Raw genomic sequence first — 15600 nt, forward strand, 5'->3', positions numbered from 1 at the left:
TTTTCTTAAAATAACTCAGTACTTCCTAACTGCTCTCCAACATGACAGGACCAGTCTACATTCCTAACAGGAACCTAGGAGCATTCCTGCATCCTCACCTGTACTTGGCACTATCCAATTTTCTAATTTTTGTCAGTCATTTTGGGTGTAAAATGATACCTCATTGTTTTATTTTCCATTTCTATGATCAGTACTCTTTTGGAATCGCTCTTATGAGTGTTGGCCTTGGGTTTTTCTCTTCCATATAGTCTACATATTTTCTTGTCTTAAATAAGCAGGGAAACAAAAAAACGGTTGCTTGAACATTTTTGCTTCTATATATTTCTCTTCATATCCTCTCTCCATTTTTCTTTTGAGGATGTTATTATATTGTTACTTTCTCTAAGCTCCTTAAATATTCCAGACATTAGTCCCTTGTTGGATTTAGCTATTTCAATTACCTTCTACAATTTATCATCTATTTGTTAATTTTGTCCACAGTACCTGTTAAAGATAAACTGAGCCATAGTAAAAAATTTAAGAGTTTGGGCAAAAATTGATTCGTTAGGCACTGGAAGTGATTAGCAAAGTTCTACCAACAGGAGCTCAGGGAGAGGCTTTTGTAGAAAAAAAAAAACAGAAGAAAAGTTACTATTGATTGATTGGCTACAATTTAAAGCCTAGTCGGCTGTTGAAACTGCCCTTAGCATTTTGATTTTGTAACCTCAAGCATTTATAGGCTTAATTTTGATTTGTTTACACAGATCACTGTAAGTCTGGGGAAAGGAAATCCCGGGGCAAACTACCTCTAAAAACTGACATCAAAGGGAGAAATAAAGTTTAAAACCGTTTATTGCTTACAAACTGCAGTCTAGCACCCTCTCCCCTGCTCCGGAAGGAAGCAAGCCAGCCCCTCCCCTTAAACGCTCAGGTTCAGACACGCCCTCGGTTGCCCAGGTAATTAATCATTGACTTGGAGATGAACTTCTCTCCACCTCTGAGGATATGCAAATATACTAAAGCCAGGCGAGATACTCTGAATGTTAGTTTTACCCGCAATCACTAAGACATTAGAGCCACATCAGTTTTATGGCCTCTGTAATTTAACATGCCTTACTTAAAACCTCAAGCCTTTATTTTGATATATAATTAACTTCATCAATTTTTTTACGTACAATTTGTGCATCTGAAATGTCAAGTACGTAGTTCCGCACCCTACCACCCTCCATTAATTTTTGTTAAGATGACTGCCCTTATTCATCGTTTGATCCCTCCTCAAGCCTATTTACATACTCGGAGCCCAGTCACCTGATCTTTCTGTGCCTTAGCCCAAAAGGCGCCCTCCCTTAAAGCCTTAATTTAGCCGCTTCCGCTGACGCTCCCTTTTTATCCTTGCGCCCTCCCACTTTTCGCCCCCCGTCGGTGTGAGAAAGGCAGTACTTCCGGTCTTCTAAGTAGTACTGCCGGAAGTGACTGCGGGCGAGCCGGCGTTTGCGGAGGTTAGGAGCGTTCCGTGTGTCTGTGCGAGTGGCTGCTTTCGGCGCGAGAGATGCCGGGTCTGGTGGCCGCAAGCCCAGCGCCTTCTGAGTCGCAGAAGCAGCCTCTGAAGCCCTGCTGCGCCTGCCCGGAGACCAAGAAGGCGCGCGATGCGTGGTCAGTGCGCAACCGGGGATGGGCGGCCGGTAGCCCCTCGCGCCGCCTTCCGCTGCCTCCGCGCTCCGCAGCGCTGGGACTCTGTGGCCCTGGCGTCGCTGTGCGGCGCAATTCAGGGTTATGGGGCCCAGTAGACTTGGCAGTAGGCTGCGGGCCGAGGCCAGAGCTCAGCCCGGGGCACCGGCGAAGGGACCGGAGAGCGGTCAGGTTGACCCCGGCTCGCTTCGCTCCCTCATGCCTTCCATCAAAGGGTTTTTGGTCGTCTTGTACGTCTCAAGCACTGCCTTAGGGCTGAGGGCTTAGAAACAGATAAAGATGCTGCTTGATCTAAAGGAGCTTAAAGTTAATGGACACATATCGCAGTGATTGCTATACCACGTGGTTTGGGCTATGCTAGAAGATTGGCAAGACCAAAGAGTAAGTTTGCTGGTAATTTCTCCCCAAATTTAGACATACATAGTAGGACACAGGGTACATTTCCTGCAGAACTGAAGAGTACCCCTTACGCTCCACCCCCTTTTTAGGTAGATAACTTAAAAATCAACCAGTCTGGGAGTAGATGACATTATAGTGTTCAGAATAGTACATCTAGATTACCATCAATCCACAAAAGGTTTAGTTCTCATTTTGTACAGTCTCTATTTCTCTACACAGAACTATTCTAGTTCTTTTTATAGTTTCAAATGTCATTAGAGGGAATCCTCGGGTAATGTGAATGTGCACTTCTCCCACCCACCCCTTTTTGTCCTCACGTAGAAAGTGATCAGGAGTGGCATAGTGGGGTAATAGGAGGAGCTCCGTACTTTTTATTAATACTCAGTATTTGCAAATATTACTGCAGGGAGAATTGAAAGACTACTATCTGATACTGAAATTGCTTCCATAGTAACAGTAAGAGGTACTGAACCTTCAGATCCTGTGGTACTTGAGATCCAGAGCCAAGGTTTGAATCCTTTTGAACTTGATTATTTAACATCTGTCTCAGATGTCTGGAAAATGGACCTAATTAAAGTATCTGCCTTCAAGGTTACTGTAAAGGTTAATGATGTAGGCCACATTATGAGCCTTGCACAGTATTTACAGCATTCAGTAAGTCATCAAGGAATGCTGTTATTTTTATAAGGAGCTCACTATCCCAGACAGTTGCTCCTGTTTGCAGGTAGCCCTTGAGCTACTGAAGGATGTGTAGGATTTAGATGGAAGGAAAACCTACCCTTTATAAAATTGCTTTTGCATCCATTGGCTCAGACCAGTATGGCTTCTCCCCAAATATCTATAGTCAGGAACCACTTTTTTCTTGAAATTGAGTTCAGCTTGATTCTTTGCTGAAATTACATTTTCAGGCCCTACAAATAAAGCTGTGTGGTCCTAGTTTTTACTTTGTGAATTTTACAAATAAAACCTCTTTCAAGCACCATGAAAGGGGCTCATCAGGTTGCTCTTGGCTGCCAGATCTTTCTGTTTATGTTGTTGGTGTCTTGTGATTAGATGTAGATTTATTTAGGTGTATTTGAGCAGAATAAAAAATTTAGTTCCTCTTTGATAGCAGACAAAGAATTAAGCTCTTCTCTCTTTCCTTCATTTAATGAAAATGTTTTATTCAGTGAGATTATTTCATTATAGAGCAGTAGTATTCCTTGGCTATGGACTAGAGGTAATGGTTAATATTCATAATTATTTCTTCTAATCATATTCTCCCAAAAAACTAGCTGTCTCTGGAACATTTCTTGGGCATGGAAGTATAACAAGAGCCAGTAAAATCAAAGCCATTGATGTAATAACATTTTTTTAAAACTCCCAACTGTATTCCATCAGACCCATTCCTATTACATATGCTTATTTACTACTAATGTGATTAATGCTCACTTTGTTAGGTAACAAATACATTTTGTTTTGTAGTATCATTGAAAAAGGAGAAGAACACTGTGGACACCTAATTGAGGCCCACAAGGAGTGCATGAGAGCCCTGGGATTTAAGATATGAAATGGTGAGCATGGTGCTTTCTGTTTGGGAAGGCAATACATAGGCTTATTGCTTCAATTTTGTGTATTAATGTACAGATTTAGCCGTTACTGGGCAACATTCTGTCTGAAAGGTAATTCACCTGGTTAATGTAACATGTTTAAGTATCACTAAAAAACTTTCCAGTTCCTAATAGAGGAATGTAAATGATGCTGATAAATTGACAGCCATTTAATGGATTTGGGAAGGGATGAATTTAATTTTCCAGAAAGGGCTTGACAGAAGCCTTTAGAGTTATGTTAGAGTCCAAAGGATTGATGGCTTAGGAAGTTCAAAACATTCAGTTGTCTGACTTAAAAGAAACTAAAAGGAAAATGGTCTCTAATCATTACTTCTAATGCTGTGGTTCTTTAGTAAGTGTTTTTAAGCAGGTAGTAGGCTGCACGTGGAAGCATTGCTTTCTGCAAAACAAAAATGGAATTGTTGCTATTTCTGGTGCACCATACTTACTCTAATAGAACTAAAACCTCACACTAAGTTTTCAAGAACTTTGAATCCAAGTTTTAATGTTGAAAGGGACCTTAAGTGATGTGCATGCAGCAGTACCACAAATAGATGATTTTCTTTTGTTTGAAAGCTCTTCCTTCAGATAGCAACTAAACTCCCTCTGTCCCTTCATTCAGGTCTCTGTTCAAAGGGCCCCTTAATGAGAGGCTTTCCCTCAACCCTCCATCTAGAACAGCATCCCTTCCACATTGCTGCGTCCCAGCACTGTGCAGTAAAACTTTCTGTGATAGTGAAAGTGTTCTGTACCTGCCCAGTGTCGGAGCCACCAGCCATACGTGGATATTGAGCTCTTGAAATGCAGCTAGTAAAACTGAGTAACTGAATTTTTAGTTTTATTTAATTTTAATAGCAGCATGTGGCTAGTGGCTACTCTATTCTTAAAACTATTGCCTGCCTATTATGTATTTATTTTTCATTTGCATTGCTTTACCCCAACTAGGATGTAAACTCAGAGAATAGGAATAGGTCCTATCTCTAGGACCTAGAGCAATACCTGGCACATAGTAGATAATCAATGGAAGATTGTTAATTAAATGAATAAATGAGGAAACTAAGACCTATATGTATAAAATGACTCTGGAGGTGGATCAGCATGTCAGAACTGGGACCTGTGTCTCCAGGCGGACTCCCACTGCTTTGTACCACCAGCCTCCCTAACATCCACATCACACCACCACTTCTAACTTAGTAATAGCTGAGCGATAATGCCAAAGCCACATACCAACAATAATAGAGAGCCTGACTTCTTTCCCTTTCACCTCTTTCCTGCCTCTTTGGAATTTCACATATGGCCAGTCTCCCTCACTGAACTGTAAAAAAGGAGGGATAAGAAATCTGTTCCGAGTTGATTAGCAGTATCATTGTGTAGTGGAGAACAATCTAGGCTGAAAGTCCTGAGGCTTAATTTTGGTTCTCCTGATGTCTAGTTTAGCATGTGTTTTACTTCAGCTACATTTAGTGTTCATCAAGACATTAATCCTCTCTGGATTTCACTTTTTTCATTTATAAAAAGAGAACCATAATATATTGTATGATTTTTATATATGGTGTGGTATATATACTCTATATATACATGATACAGTTAAGTGGCTTTTAGATTATGTGGTTGTTTAAAGAAATCCCATAGTAAATCATTTTGCAAGATGGAAATTTGGGTATGTGGGGGGGGGATGTTCTTAAAAAGTGTAAGTATAACCATTGATTATTTTTAAAGACATGAAATTTCAACATTTGTACATGCTTTCCTTGTTCACAGTCTAACTCTCTCGACTGTTTTGTAAACTGTTGACTAGGGCGAAGCCTGCCTTGATAAAAATGGTGATTTAAAAAAAATACTAATTTTAGGAGTATCAAAAGCTTCTCTTGGACTTCATATGGACCACGTAAGTGGTACAGTTGTTGTAAGTAGCAGTAGTCACAAGGACCAGAAGATGGTTTTCTTTATATTATTGGGATAGTGTGAGAGTTATTCCTGTGTACTTCATTTATGTGTAAAAGAAAAATCAAGAGCTTTGGACTTAGAAGACCTGTTGTTTAACTGTATGGTCTTTGGCAAGTCCTTAACTTTCTGAACCTAAGTTTCCTCATGTATAAAGGAAAGATAATAATACATGACCAAACTACTTCATTGAGTTGTTGTGATTAAATAATATATGTATGAATAGGGTTTGTAAACTGTAAAATAGAAACCAGAATGGAATAGCTCAAATCTGGCGAGATAGCAGTCATGGAATTGAGATGTGTTGAATATATGACCTGATTATATATTTTTGAATCCTGGTTACTGGATGAACAATGTGAATCCACACAGGGCCTGTCTAAGATTTCAAAATGTCATGTTTTCATTTTTCAGTTTAATAATACTTTTGGAAGAGGAATAGCTATTTGGATCTCCCTTGGTCCCTGGTGTTCTGTTTCCCCATCCTCCACAGAGAAGTGGAGGAACAGTGAAGTCAAAAAAGGCTTGCCCTAGTTAAGGGGGTAGGTGGTAGAATTAAAACTAGAGGCCAAGTTTTTTATGTTCTCCAAATCAGAGACATTTAAAATACTTTACTCCTTGCACTTAATGAGATTTTATTTCCAACATACTCATTTTTAAGATTGCATATAGTCTTGCTCTTCAATCCTAAAACGTTATTATAGTGCTAATTAGAAAGACCTATTGTTGAAATGCATAGGTGTATATAACTCAGTAACCAGGTTGTTGGCTGTAGGGTAAAATCCAACACTATTACTTACACTGTTATAAAATGAAGTTAATTAAATTGGTATCTCTTAGATGATTAGACCACATGTTTCTGAAGATAGCTTCAAAGGAAAAATATTTTGCAAATTTAGATCTTCTTAATAATTGAAAAAGCCTTTGAAGACTTTAATGTTTCTTAAATAAGATAGTTCTTAATTGTACCTTGAATTCAGTAGATTGGAACTTAATATAAAAGTGGCTACATTCAGCTGGAGGTAAATTCACTTCACACGCCTGGGCTCAGATTTGCTCCTGTTGACACAGAAACTCCTAGATAGTTTTTACATGCACCCGTCTTTAAGAACTACTGGCTTAAGCTGAGAAGACACAGAGATAAAGCTAAATATAAATTGTTTAATAATAGCATTGGCAGAGACTTGAAAACTACTAAGGAAAAGTAGGAAGTGATGGTGGTGACTTTAGACACTCTCTTCTATCTTATAACTACTTCTTTTACTGAAAGAGAAATAGAGGAAACTAGAACCTGCTTAGAAATGTAAGGAGGAAATGGCAGCAATATCTTTCTGCCTTAAGAAGTCAGAAGGAACCTGGAGATCCCAGTTTGTAGGCTAAAATCATTGAAAGAAATTAAAACATTAGCACCAAGCAGTGGTGTACTCAGTATTTATTAAGTTTAACTGAATAAATAGTTGGTTATAATATGTATAAATGCGCTGACTTTCAACACACACAAGTAATTGGTTATGTATGAAAATATGACCCCAAGAAAATCCAGGGAAAGGGTAATTTTTGCTATTCAAACATTTACTCATTCAATACATATTGTTTAAAACCCTAAAAAATGATTATGGGAGGAAGGACTTGATAATATGGGTGAACCACAATGTTGCTTATGTGAAATCTTCATAAGATCGTATAGCATTGATACCCTAATAAAAAAATAAAAAATAAATAAAAATAAAAAACCTAAAAAGTGTTGCGTTAGAAAAGATAGGGTTTCTTCTGTCAAGGACTTTATGCACAGAGATATTACATATAAAGAGGCTTTCAGCAGATAGTCCCTGCTGAGAGTCAGTAGAAAGAGGTAGTAATGCTATGGACTGTTGAAATCCCGAACGGCTTCATTTTGGATTATCTTTCCTGCCCAAACCTTTCCTAAATTGTATTCTTCCTTTAAGCTTTTAGGAAAGAGGGTTTAGATGTATTGTTGATGAAGCTTGTCTTTTCTAAACAAATGCAGGGTAATAGCTGGATGAGGGAAGCACTTGCATTAGATTTGAAGAGATGGCTAGCCCAGATCACCTAGGCACCTTTTAGCTTTGTTCTGTGTCTGCTGGGTTAGGGACTGTGGGTAGGGGGAGCATAAGGACTGTTTGGAGAGAAGCCTGATACTGACTGACTAAACCAGCAACCCTTCCTGTGCTACTCTCCCTTTTTGATCTTTCCAAGTAGATTTCAGAAAGGTTCCCTTTATTAAGTGAGTAACTTTCCACAGGAAGTACCTTGTGTACAGAGCTGACCTTCTGCCATCTTAGTAATAACTAACTAAGTTAGTTAGCCACTCGGTGGATCTTTGCCAAACATACTTGAATCACCAAGGAGGTTTGCAAGTCTCTTCTCCGCAGTTTGTGTAAAAATAAACTGCCTGAGCCTTTTGGGGAAGATACTTTGATGCGGGGGAGGGGGAATATATATATATATATATATATATACGTATGTACATACACAAACACACATAGTTTTTACTTCAACAAAGACTTCTAAAGATTAAGCAGTGAATGGATTGAAAAGTCTCGGTCATGTTTTTAGACAAAAGTAGAATTAAAAAATGTAGATCTTTTATTTCATGCTGGTTTAGCATAATATGGTAATTAGTAGTACTTGGCTGAGGTATTCATTTCTAGTGGTCTTAATTCCTTAGCTTCATAGGTCTGATATGATGTTTAAAATCTGACTCTCTAATATTTATCTTCTTCTGTAGGTGGTCTGCTCTGTGAATGAATAATTCCTGAAGAATGAAGAACATTAAAAAATTTTGGAAATTCTTCAGTGAACTTTAATAAATGGAAAAAGTATTTGTAATTTATTTTTTAAAAAAAGGAAAATATCTCTTGTCAGATATCTTCAGGTGTGTTTCTTTTTGTGTTCCTCACATCCTCACACAGCATTTATTTTGCTTCAAATAAACAAATCTTGTACTATTATTTCTTGTGTTCTTGTATCACTCTGGGAACTCTGGATATTTGTTGTAAGGAGAAAGCAGACACCCTCTTATCCACTGAAACCTCTAAAATGAAGTGCAACGGAAGTAGGAAATAACCCTTTACCAATTCAGAATGAGTATAGTAGCCATTTAAGGTTTTGTTTTTTATTTTTAACTTTCTTAAAGGCAAGTGCTGGACAAGCCTCCAGTCTTAATGCTTTAAATTGTTGTTTTTTACTGGTTCTCTCTTTGGAGAAAGTAATTTTGTTTAGATTTTAGATGACAGGGTGCGTTGACTTGGCAGATCTCAGCTACTTGGCATAACTGATCTGTAGATGGCTAGTTGTATTTTAGGATAGAATAAGATCCTAAGTCGAATGCTTATGGCCCAGACAGTTGTCTCTTATTAATGAGGAGCTGGCTCAGGCCAGAGGCTGGATTGGTACAAAGAGGTCACTAATGACACGCTTAGTGCTATGCTGTAGTGATACCTGGAATAGGACAATAGAGTGTCGCTCACTTAATGTAGCAACCCCATTGTGGTCATTTTAGCTGTTGGACTAATGAAGCAGTTGGTCATATTCTACCTTTAAGTAAATTGAATTTCAAATCTCAACAACAAAAGATAACTGAGGAACATAAGTGAGAGATTATAAACTTCATATCTCTTTCTGTGGTAGGAAAATTACCTCTTTTTTTTAAAATGAGCTTAAATTATTCCTTAGGATTCCTTCTTGTTAATTTAAGAGTGTGGCTTTGAAGTATGACAGACTTAGGTTGAACAGTTGGCTGTGTGACAGGCAAGCCAAAACCTTGGGTCTCCTTTTCTCATCTGAAAGAAAAAAATAGGCAGGTATAGTAGTAATAGCTAACCTACAGGATCGTGAGTCCTAATTAAAATGAGGTATATAATGCATTTGGTATAGTATCTAGCATTCAGTGTTATTTACTTTCTCTAATTCTTTGATTCTGTATTCATATTTTCACTTCAATATTTGTTTGGATATAATACTTTTATTTTAGTAAGCACTTAATAGTTTTCAGAGCATTATTCTAGATGAAGAATAGAGTCTTACACTCCCAAGACAGAGATGAACCAACTTCTCACCCAGTACAGATCCCTGGCAGATGGTTATCCTGATGCTGTTTGGGGCAACAAAAAGGAAAAAAAAATCTGTAACCTTATCACCCAATAAGAACTTTTGACATGCTGTTCCAGACTTTTCTTCTGCTTTTATACATATTTAAAACATGATTTTTCTGTGATACATATTTTTAATGAGATCATGCATTAATTGCTTTTTTCCCCTTAATATCTTTTATCATTTGTGAGCATAGTTCCACAACATGACTTGTATTAGCTATATATAAATTCATGTTATGGTTCACCATAATGTAACCTATTCCCTATTGTTTGTACATTTATTCATTAAACAAATGTTTATAGACTACATGCTCTATGTCAAATAACATTCTAGGAATTGGGTGTCTGTCTTAAACAAGATATTGCAGATAACCTACATTATTTGTTTTGTTTTTTTCTGTATTTTGTTTTGTTGGTTTTATGGAAAGGTATAAGGAATTAACAAGGAAATCACCTGAAATCCTAGTCTACCATAGGACCATTCTTTGGTGACCTTGTCATTTATCTTGTTATGCATGAATACACACTTTTTACTCTTTACTTTTTTTTTTTTTTTAGGCTACTCCATAGTAACACTACAATGGAAGTTTCATAGGAAAGTCTTTACAAATGTCCTTTACTGGTCACTTACCCGAGGATAGGCCAGGAGCTGTGTGTGCTTTCAGGCTTTGGCTGAGTATTGCCTGACTAATCTCTAGAAAGGGGTGGGGTTACCCATCTGCACCTTAGTATCTGAGGGTCCCTATTTCCCTAAACTCCTAATAAGTCTAATACTTTCAACCTTTGCTAATTTGGTAGTGCTCAACTGATTTGTAAAGGAACTAAAGCACCCTTCTTAACATCTGCTGTAGTCAATAATATATCTCACAAGACCCTCTACCCAGCTTTCCCTAGTGCTTAAGCCTTCACAAAGATTGTACCATTTTGGTACTAATAATGGTAAAAGATGACACCACAGTATTTGAAAAATGAAGAACTTTCCTAACAGGTAACCACCACATTCTGACATGTATTTTGAATGCCCTGCTATTCACAATAATCCTGAAACTCCACACTGTTCTAATTAGTCCCTTTGTTTAACCTTGAAAGGTTTACTTGAAGGTTGATGAGAACAGGACCTTGTCCTTAGGAAGGGCCTACCTTAGGATAACTATGCCTTCTGCAGCTACCATGTGAGGCTGATGAAGAAACAAACTAATCCACCTTTACAGGTGAATATGAGCACTCAGAGTGGTTAAGGAAATTGTGGTCAAATGGCTGGTGAGCTGGATGTGAATCTTAAAGTCCAATGTTCCTTCCTGTGCCAGTTGTCTAATATAAATATCACATATTCAAAGTTTTAAATTCATTTATTCATTCAGTACATATTTAGCGAAGATCTGTTAGCTGCAGGAAACTGCCCTCGGTGTTGAGTGTTGATGCGTGAATGAGACATTGTGCCCTCGAGAATCTGACTCCACATTTACTGAGGACCGTACTGTGTGCCAACTATGTGCTAAGTAATGAACAAAGATTAGGAAGACAATGGACCCTGCTCTCAAAGAACATAAGTCTAGTGGACATATGTATATAAACTATAAAAATATACTCAGTGCTATAATCAATATTCCAAGAGGCTTTCCTAAAAGGAGGGCATGTGTGATGACCCAGTGTTTCTTTAGCTATTAAAAACTGCTAGATGGTAGTTCAGCTGCATTGGTGATGGTGCTTTTGAAAGCAAGTAAAAAAATTCTCATAAGGAAAACTCACACGACCAAAAGTCCAGAGTGAGAGCAAGCTCTAGATGCAATGATAACATAGTTCCAATAATGCCACCTAAGACCCAAGTTATTTTCATCTGAGACCTCTCTCTTCCAGGACTGATGAAATCAATTGTGCTTTCTTATTCAAGTCCAGCAGGAGAGTAACCATTCCTAAGTAATTAAGTCCCTTTTTTTTATATGATTGAGTATGAGTACGTTGTGTATATTTTATGGACCAATAATAGTTTTCAACAAAATGCCTTACGCTGATTGGCTTAAACAGGATTCCCTTTTGGATCCATGTGTAGTTTAGATACCAGAACAAAATTTAATTGTTTTACAAGGAGGAAAAGGTAAACAGATACTGAATAGGGGACCAATTTTCCACTAAACCATCTTGTTCACCAGTCATACTGAATGACCACATTGAGTTAAGAGGAGCAATTCCCTCTTTGGTTTGCTTAAACTTTTGAGAGAAAATTATTTGTTAAACATAATAGTTGTCTGATGTTCAGTTGTCATAAACTAAGACGATCAGCAGATATTCAGAGAGAACTATTCTTGAAGACTAGTCCTTATGGAGACCTTTAGAAAGATCTGAATCTGGATGCATTCAACTCCACAAGTACCAGAACTCCCAACTACAGTGGCCTAAGCAATAAATATAATTTGTAAATATAATAAGTCTAGAGATTCAAAGTTCCAGATTTCAGACAATGGCTCAGTGGTACTTTTAAGAACTGAGGTTTGTTCTATTTTTCTGTTTTTATCCTTATCATCCTTAGTCATATGTAGCTTGACACTATGGTATCTTCAAGCATTTCATCATTTCACAATTGTATTAAAACTAGGATGAAAGGTAGAGGCCTCTTTACTGTCTCTGTTAGCAAGTATACTTTTCCCCAGAAGTTCCCACATGCACTTCCTCTTACATTTCATTGGTCATATGCCTGCCCTTAAACTAGTTGCCATCAAGGGGGATAGGATATTGTGCTTCACTTTAGTCTTATTTCAGGCTCAGGCAGCTGGGACAGAAGCTCACCTTCCTTACATACCACCCAGGCAAAGTTCCATAAACTAAGCAAAAGTGGGGAATGGCCTTAGGATAGGCAGCCAATAGTGTCTGCATTAGATGAACTTGGCAGTATGTGTCCAAAGCCCAAAATCATGCCCCTGTTCTATTTTAATATCTGTATTAGGAAAGCTTTAATCCCAACCCCAGTGTTTCTCAAACTCTATGTGGTAAAGAATCACTTTAATTTTTTCACAGACCAATACTAGGGAAATGAAAATTTTAAACCCACACTTTAAAAAAACAGTCTACAAGCCATAAGTCTTATTTAGTTTAAAGGCTGTAATTTTCTCTGTCAAAATGCTATGAAAATGTCTAAATTCTCTCCATTTCTATCCTATCATGGGCCAGTAGCAGTTGGTAGACCAGTGCTGGTTCAGGACCGCATTTAAAGAGGCAGGTTAGCCACCTGGCCCCAGCCTGCCTCTCCTGCCCCCTGTCCTGCTGCTTCCTAGGATTCACCTTGCAACAAGCTGTTCTGTTACCAGAATGTGCCGTGCATTTTTATTTTACTTCTGGACTTGATATCACATTCTGTTCTCCCTTCCTGGAATGCCCTCCCCTAGCTGGAGAACACCTACTCATCTTTTTAGATCAGCTTAAATGTCACCTTCTCTGTGATATTTTTCCTGCATTCTTTGCTCGCCCATCACTGTTTTCCTTTGAGCCCCGAGTACACTTATTTTAGTGGATTACAGTTATTTCTAGGTCAGTCTCCCTCAGCTGACCAGAAGCTTCCTTGGTGTTGATAATTGTCTCATTCATCTTTATATTGCCTGTTCCTGGTGCACATGCTTTGCCCTAAAAAATACTTACTGAATTGAATCAACTCAACAAATGATGTGCTTTCTGTTTCTTTCCTTTTATTCTGCCCCAAATATTTTCTACTGTGCTTCTGCCTCCATGTTTGTGGATTTCCTTATAAAGACATACCATTTTGACATGCAGGTTTTTCTTTCCTCTTTTGTCAAATCTGGATTTAAAAACAAGATATAACTTTGCACTGTTGTGTTCCCGTCAAAGGTCCTTGTCAGGCATCCATGTCAGCATCAGGCAGGCAGCACGTGGGGTTATGCATCCCCTGGTGCCAGCCCAGCAGCATACTCAAATCCCCTGTAGCAATCAATGGGCCTGTGTATGGATACAATAAACTCCTCAAAGTACCTGGCAAGGTGGTACAGCCCAGAGAATATACAGTTCAGAGCCACAATAACCTAGGCTCTAGTTCTAATTTATACACTAGCTCTGTAACCTTGGGCAGGTCCCATAATGCATTTCTTACATTGGAAAAAAAAAAAGGTATCATGGGATGACAGGAGGAAACAGTGGCTGCTTGATAAAGGTTAATACCTCTGCTCAGATGAGCACATGTGTGGACCGACAAAGAAGGCTGGCTGGGAACAACAGTCAGTGGGTCTGCCTGTCTCTTTAAAGGGTCACAGCCAGCCCCTTGGTCAGGCTTGCTAAGATGACCTGCTTTGAAATTCTATCTTGGGCAGTGCCTTGGTTGCCTCTCTGTTGCTGTGCTTCTGATTTCCTTGCTCACAGCCCGCAGGGACAGCTACTCTGGCAGCTCAGAGGGAACATGACTAAGGTGGAGGGATGAGCAGCTGCTGCTTGCTAATGCGGGTGGGTTGGTTGGGAGGCAGGCAGGTGACAGAAAAGCAGCATATGGAAATCCTCAAACTCCACAGCTCAAATGACATCATGGATACAAATCATTGCAGGGTGTGGGGTGGGGTTTCCTTCTCCAGGCCCTAGGTAGCTCTGCTCCTTTGCTACTGATTTTTCACCTTCAACTTGAGGAAGAAAGGAATAGGATGCACATTTGTTAATTCAAACCAATGGTCAATTCAACCCCTACACTTGAGATCCAGTGTTAGCGCCTAGGTCTTCCTTCCTCTATCCCACTCTTCCCTCTAGGCTGCCACTCTCTTTAAACTTAACTCAGTCACTGCTTCACACACTGGGTTGCTCTTGTGTTTTGAGGTATCTTTCTCTTGACAGAGTGAAAGCTCTTAGGAATCACTGTAAATGCTTGGCTCGTAGTAGGCACTTAGTAAATATTTGAGTGGAAAACTTCTACTCCTTGGCATATTTGACAATCTCTAATCTCCCAATGATTTTAGTTAGGTTATCAGCAGTATGATCAAAGTCCCTGTGAATTGGGCAACTGAATAGTTCTGGAAGTTTACATGTACCTACCCTATGCTCAGGGGCACTTAATGATAGTAAGTGCTAACCAATAGCAAGGGAAAACATCAAGGAGTTATTTGGAAGCCAGAGGAACATTTCTTAGTTTAATGCTTGCATATTCTAGTTTTATTTTCTTGGAAACCCAAAACCCCAGGTTCATCCAGAAGTTCCTTGGACATTATCAGGCTTCCAGCGGGTAGTGCAGGGTTGGGAATCATGGATCTAATTCTGTTCTTTCTACTCACTATGCAGACTACTTGGGACATAGAAGTAAGTCTGAGACGTTATCAGATCCTGGCTCTGCCACTTACTACCTGTGGGAACTTGTTACCTCTCTGAACCTCAGTTTCTTTCAGGTCTTGAAGGAAAATAATATTTATTTGGGAGAGTTGTGTGGCAATTAAGTAATATGTGTGTACAGGGTATTTAATAGGCAGTAGTTATTACAATTTGCAAATGATGGGATAGTTGGGCTGATGGTCTGAGCAATGCTTTGCTACTTCTAGATCCGGATATAAGCAGGAGAAGTTTACTACTTCTAGATCCAGATAAAAGCAGGAGAAAGTCAGTTTCGAATTCAAAAAGCTGCTTTGCTTAGCTTTTTTTTTTAAATGGATGTCAAATAAATACTTAGTGATATTTATAATGTGACTTAGTAAAGACCTTCAAGGGGTTTCCCAGTTCTCACTGGTGGGATTTTTCCTGATAATAGTCCCATGCTTTCCTATTTTGATGCGTCCTTCTACCTCAGGAAAGGCCCTGGGGAGCTCTGACCTGCCTGGGGTCTTTAGTGAATTCTGTGCCCACTTGTCCTTTGTTATCTATCCCTTGCCTGCCTCTCCTGCTGGGAGGTTTTATCTTGTCCCCTGGGAGGT

The 15600-nt window shown here is 38.9% G+C and overlaps 1 protein-coding gene across 1 annotated transcript; it reads left to right on the plus strand.

Annotated features, from left to right (window-relative positions):
* Nucleotides 1–1425: 1425 nt before the first annotated feature.
* Nucleotides 1426–8572, plus strand: COX17 (cytochrome c oxidase copper chaperone COX17). Its single transcript, XM_037013200.2, has 3 exons — nt 1426–1632; nt 3532–3620; nt 8350–8572. Exons 1-2 carry the CDS (start codon nt 1529–1531, stop codon nt 3614–3616), a joined length of 189 nt encoding a protein of 62 aa, XP_036869095.1. The 5' UTR covers nt 1426–1528; the 3' UTR covers nt 3617–3620; nt 8350–8572.
* Nucleotides 8573–15600: the final 7028 nt, after the last annotated feature.

This window comes from Manis javanica, chromosome 3 (assembly GCF_040802235.1).
Source record: "Manis javanica isolate MJ-LG chromosome 3, MJ_LKY, whole genome shotgun sequence".
NCBI classification, from domain to species: Eukaryota; Metazoa; Chordata; class Mammalia; order Pholidota; family Manidae; genus Manis; species Manis javanica.

What these genes read in the sequence shown, in the direction of transcription:
- COX17 (XM_037013200.2), top strand. Translation starts at nt 1,529, where the DNA reads ATGCCGGGTCTGGTGGCCGCAAGCCCAGCGCCTTCTGAGTCGCAGAAG. An exon ending in AAGAAGGCGCGCGATGCGTG is followed by an intron (nt 1,633 to 3,531) that starts GTCAGTGCGCAA and finishes TTTGTTTTGTAG; the next exon opens with TATCATTGAAAAAGGAGAAG.